Source organism: Oncorhynchus keta, chromosome 1, assembly GCF_023373465.1.
Source record: "Oncorhynchus keta strain PuntledgeMale-10-30-2019 chromosome 1, Oket_V2, whole genome shotgun sequence".
NCBI classification, from domain to species: Eukaryota; Metazoa; Chordata; class Actinopteri; order Salmoniformes; family Salmonidae; genus Oncorhynchus; species Oncorhynchus keta.
The window spans coordinates 59,188,706-59,194,705 of NC_068421.1; the positions used below are offsets into that span (position 1 = coordinate 59,188,706).

General features: G+C 42.1%; 1 protein-coding gene across 2 annotated transcripts in view; it reads right to left on the reverse strand.

Moving 5' to 3' along the window:
• LOC118389281 (serine/threonine-protein kinase STK11-like) overlaps nucleotides 1-4,364 on the reverse strand; it is a 39,912-nt gene extending 35,548 nt beyond the window's left edge. The window contains exons 1-7 of one of the 2 annotated variants that reach the window (XM_035779187.2): nucleotides 4,200-4,364; nucleotides 3,528-3,583; nucleotides 2,740-3,098; nucleotides 2,264-2,347; nucleotides 553-642; nucleotides 310-442; nucleotides 60-196 (exon numbers count right to left, since the gene is read on the reverse strand). In XM_035779187.2, coding sequence (XP_035635080.1) covers nucleotides 60-196; nucleotides 310-442; nucleotides 553-642; nucleotides 2,264-2,347; nucleotides 2,740-3,026 — 731 coding nt within the window. In that variant the 5' untranslated portion in view covers nucleotides 3,027-3,098; nucleotides 3,528-3,583; nucleotides 4,200-4,364. Of the gene's footprint in view, nucleotides 1-59; nucleotides 197-309; nucleotides 443-552; nucleotides 643-2,263; nucleotides 2,348-2,739; nucleotides 3,584-4,199 lie in introns of both variants that reach the window. The other variant, XM_035779179.2, reaches the window with a different exon arrangement.
• Between the last annotated feature and the right edge of the window lie 1,636 nt (nucleotides 4,365-6,000).

Here is a 6,000-nt window from a genome sequence, read left to right on the forward strand (position 1 = left end):
CCAAGAGGCATGAAATAAATATTCCAGCTGAAACAATTAATGTCAGAGTGGCCACTCACAGTGTGACACCAGCAGACCAGATATCCACTTTGAACCCTGAGAAGGTGTCCAGGCCGTTAGCAATCTCTGGGGGCTGGAAGGCCGGAGAGCCCTGGCTCGTACAACACGTGTCGTCCTCTGCAAATGGGTGCAGCGCCTTGGGAGGGAGAACAGGAATACACAGATAATCATTCGGCCCCATAAAGGTAACCCAATTAAACTGCAATATAAAGTGGATATCGGAAAACAGTCAGAGGACTAGGGGCTCACCTCTGCTACACCCAGGTCGGAGATTCTGAGTGCGCCATCCGTCGTCAGCAGTAGATTCCCTGGTTTAATATCTTTGTGAACTATTCCTTGGCTGTGCAAATATTCCAAGCCATCTAGCAGCTGGCAAAAGTACCTGGAGAAAAATAGCAATACATCTGTATTAATGTCACTGTTTGGTGTTCGGCCAGATATCTTTAGGCCACATATCTAGAACTATTGAATTGAGATGAAAGATACACATACCCATGAGCTTGAAAGACTGGAAACCTTTTCTCATCAACACTGTCCAACATCTCCTGCATTCCACATACACAATATTCCATCACCATATACGTAGGCAGAGTCAAGGAAAAGAGACAAGGTGGCAATGTTTCATACTGGTAATTTAGCAAAGCGCCAAAACAAACGTGCTATACATCATCACCAAAGGATCTATATTAATTCTACACAAATAACCTTGAATCCTAATGTCTACTACAGTACTGATCAATATGTGGTTGACTGACTAGTCACTAATCCATGAAACTAGCTAGATACACAAAATATAAATCGATCCAAGTCTGGGAACATGCAATGCCCTTGAGAATACATTCATCTTCCTGAATGGACCGAAGATGACAAGCGTACAAATCGTGAAAATGAATGTCTAAACAATACTCATTTCTGTATTCACACTCCTCAGGGTCACTTATCTAGCCAGCATCCTCAGCCAGAGCGGGAAGGAAGGAGGTGTGAAAGGGGATCATTAGTTCCTATAATAATGTTCTCACCTCAACAATTACACTAAAATGCCAATTGGGATTTACTTTACCCTACATTGGCAGAATCCTTCATGGTCCTGAAAAGCAAGTGTTAAAGCCATCTTAAGTGTCAACTTTACTAAAAATGTATTGGGGAGACCCTTTTCATGTCAGAGACAAAGGTTACTGAGTGTTTATGTGGTGTAGAGCAGCAGACTAAGGACAAGCCAGAGATCATTACAAATCAAAGACAGTGAGTTGGGGGGGGCAGAAGGTAAACTTGTGAAGTTAGTTAGTCCATCTGATTTAACCTTGCCTTTTTCTCCCCAAGAGGCCAACAGAGACACCTTGTGGCCATACCGCTGAATTACAGTAACATGAGCTTTGAAGGACAGTGCATTGATTTTACAGTTGATCTGCATAGCTTACTCGACAACTGTTCCATGGGACAAGATAATTCTCCAGATGTGAGAAAAAAAAAGTCACCCCAAAATCGACGGGCCTAACCCACTATCCACACGTTATGCTTGGGCAAATCTTATGCAGTGCTTGAAGGCTTTGTTAGTGCGACTTGTATGACACATCACTATGGTTTAGATCAGGGGTGGGCAAACTTTTGGGTTGAGGGCCACATCGAGATTTTTGAAATTCAACAGAGGACAGCATTTTTTGGGGGACCAATTGTTTGTTAAAATTAATTTGTGGGGGCATCCTACAGCTGGCCGTGACACCCATGAGGCAGCGCACAATTGGCCCAGCGTCATCCGGGTTAGGAGAGGGTTTGGCAGACTGAGATTTCCTTGTCCCATCACGCTCTAGCGAATCTTATGGTGGGCACAGTGCACGCTGTTGCGGTCCTCTGACATATTGGTGCGGCTGGGTGAAGCGGACATCGTGTCAAGAAGCAGTGCCGCTTGGCTAGGTCGTGTTTCGGAGGACGCACGGCTCTCGACCCTTACCTCTCCTGAGTCCATAAGGGAGTTGCAGCGATGGGACAAGTCTGTAACTACCAATTGGATACCACGAAATTGGCAAGAAAAATAAATAAATAAATATATATATACATACATTTCTACAAAAAAAATGTACATTTAATGTCTAGTTTGCCAGATTCAAGTGCACAGCGAGCCGGATAGGAACCGTGGGGCGTACTTTGCCCCCCCATTGGTTTAGATACTCATGCTAAAGAATAAAAACATTTTTTTAAAGGATATATCTTTTGCTTTTCCTCATTATACAAAACTTCAACCAACTGGATAATATTCTTGTGCCTTAATCTTCGTAGCAGCTGAATCTCTCTGTAAAGAAATAAAAGTGTTTAGATATATGGTAAAAGGAAAACTGGAGGAATTGCACTATGGAATAATACTGCATTTTCATCAGCACTCACAACAAAAGACACAGGGCAAAGATCATTTGAACAGCCTTCATGTTGTTTTATCTTCTGGCCTTTCAAAGGCAACATTTATTGAGATAAACATTAGTGTCCTGAAAAGCTCAATTTACATCCCACTTCAATCAATAGTGAGGTTAATTTTACATTCAGTAATTCCTCAGAGTAAATCCTTAAGTACATAATCTGAGAAGAAGCATATTCACACACCAAAACAACAAATCCATCAACACAGCTATCTTATTCTGTAGATCAACACTAAAAGCACTGAAAGGCCATGCAAAGCATTCCACATACTTTTTTACATTTTGCTCCCCATTGGGGATGCGTCTCAGCTTCTTCTTCTTGAGGATCTTGACTGCCCTCCTGCAGAGGGTCTCAGAGTCCAGCATCTCCTTCACCTTCCCGTAGGAGCCCTCCCCCAGCAGGTCTCCCATCAGGTACTTCCCAATCAGCTTGGCCTTCTTCCTCCGCGGCTCGTAGATGACTTCAGTGGAGTCGATGCGGTGGATGAAGGTTTCCATGCACATGGTCAAGTCATTCTCCAAATAGTCCATGTGTTCATGGATGTCCTCGTCATTCATGGTTGCCCCTTCAGCAACTTGACTGTTCTTTAATACTACTGTACTGTTTGTTTCTGGATGCCCTGGGTCGGACTGTACGAAATTGCAAGAAAAATATTCCAATACTGAATATTGAAATGCAGGATGCTGCAACTGCAGAAAAAGGCTACAGAATGTTCCTCTTAACCTGCTGACCATGCAGCACTGCTTGAGCAGAGAAGTGAGTGGACTGGGTTTGGGTACTGTCCAATATTACAATGTCTGGCTATGGTATGAGGGAATGGTTTGGTTCTTTGTTCTCTGATGATATAGGCCTATTCCCTCCTTAGCCGTGTCCTTGTGACACCTGGGACCTGCAGTGTTGTGATGTGTGCAGCTTTCTTTGGTTCTTGGTGAATGTCATGTTGTGGACAACTTAATTGTGAATCAGGTATATGATTTTCATTGAGTTCTTCTACAAATGTTTAGCTGATCTAATTTTCTACCTCCATCCAATGTACCGAATAAATCCGGGGTACTTGCCAAGACTGCAAAACTGGTCTGCCAGCGTCAATGAATCGTTGCAGGGATCCTCAGATCTGCATTACAAATGCACAATCGCATAAGAATTTTGATGAAATTCACATCATGAGATGGCACCTTCCAAATGCTTGGAATATGACAAATACACACTACCAATGATATGGATGTGCTATCATAACGATTTACATTTGAAAACTAGCTCCAATTACAACAAGCAATGCTGAATATTCTTATGAACATCACATCCATTCAACAAAAATAGCAGGTCATGGGTAATATACAGTAATCAGTGAGATAGGATAGTGCAAACCAGCAGATAGCTAGCGAGGCTATAGCACACAGAGGCACAATAACATTCTGAGATTCGATTCATTGTAGCAGCCAACTCTTGTGTAATAACAATATCTCCCCAACTAGCTAGCCTGTTTGCCAACTAGCTATTCACTATTGTAACGCTTCGCAGTCACGTCCACAAACCAAGCAATGTTATTAGCATTCAGCTAGCTAGCTTAGCAAGCATACATACTAGCTAGCTAGCTATCTATCTATCTATGTACGACAAACCTGTTAGATAACGTAACGAACGCTACATTTATTTCACGCCACGTCATTTTTCATAACATTTGCAGTTACGGGGTACATGTTTTGTGTGTTGAAAGAGGTCAACTTTACCTTGTATGCTACTTGACCGATATCATCGATTGCCCATGTAGAAGTGCTGGGTGTCAGAAACGCCTCCATCTTGTTTACACACTCCATGCTCCAAACCAAAGACAGTACAATATGAAGATAGGGTAAAACTGCTTCTCCAATAGAAATCCCCGATCACAGTTGTAGGCGATGTCATGGCGACGTTGACTAGCAACGCGCATGCGTATAAAAACGTCATCGTGTCTGATGGTCGTCTCGCGCTAAACTCAAATAAATCAAAGGCACTCACTCCTTCGATATAAAGTTGTTGTAGACTAAAATAAAAATGTTTCAGTTTGTCACTTTCTCGAGTTTGGAGTAATAACATAAGTACGTAAGTACTTATCTTGAATCTAGGTTGTGCATTCAGATTTCGAGAAAATGAAAAACTAAGGAATAGTTTTTATTTTCTCTCATTAACTTATCAAGCCCCAAACCCCGGTCTGGTCTGTTTGGTCTGTTTCGCAAGCGTTCCCGGAAGTCTCGCGATGTTGGCCTCTGGGTTTAGAAACGCTGTGACCAAACCATAGAAATTCACCATGCTGAAATATATTTCAACCGCTAAGAATTGTGGTATAAGAATACATGGCGTGATCCTCCGAGGGGTTAAAATTATCCATATGAAAGTCATACAGTAGTCTGCTACTAAGGTTGGTTATATGCTAAAATATATATATATATATATATATATATATATATATATATATATATATACTTTTTACCATGTGTAGTTTTTTCTGTAGAAACAGGACTGTTTCTGTGAACTGACTTCAATGAAAACATGTCTATGAGCAAAGGATTGAGGGCCCTGTGAAAGGGCCCTATCATGTCAATATCAGCTGGTGAGGCTGCATGAATACATTATTGGATTATGCTAATAAATTATAATGATGATTTTATTCAGCCTTCTCTTATGTGGATGTGATGTTAACACTCACCAGTTGATGGCAGCACTGGTAGATTATATTTTTCTGGACCAAATGCAAAGTGGCCCCAGTGATACAGTGGCACATTGCAACACAGCCTACAAGTAAACAGTCAGACAGATGGTTGGAAAGAGACAAGACAAACAGAAGATAGAATATATGATTGATAGGTTGATATAACATATATCCTTGGTCATATAGCTTTGAGAAAACCCTAGATTCCACACATACTTAAATTTCATGCTGTTTCACAACATTTCTCCAACTTGAAAGGTCCCATCAGTATTGCTTTACCATAGAGTACATAAATAATGGAGATTTTAAGTGGTTAGTCTGGGTTGTCATGCACTGGCCTCATTATCTGTGTGGCCCAATGATCCAAACCATGTGAGCTGCTGCAGTGACCCAGTGCTCCAGCCCACCCACTGCACCACTCTGACGGGTCTGCATTCCTGCTGTGCCCTAGGGTCTCTGTACAGCAACAGAAGGCAACATCATTCATCACAACTTACAGCAACAGCATGTGCTACTTTAATTTTCTCCACCATCAAAGGGACTACATTAATGCCAGAGACAGACAGATGGGAAGATTGACACAACTTTGGCTCCCAAGCAACATCATACTCCACAGAAGACAGAGGCAGTGAGAGGGGACAGGAGAAAGAAAGGAGCCGGGGGGGGCTGAAAGGTATTTCATTTCCACAGAAATCAATTGACTAGCAGCCAGATGTGTCCATGTAGACCACAAGGACGGCTCTCTGATAAACAACCAGGGATCCAGGGATGCAGGAAGAATGATAGAGGCATACGTGTGGCTAAAATGGGTCTCACTCTGCCATACTCACTTAGGGGTTCTA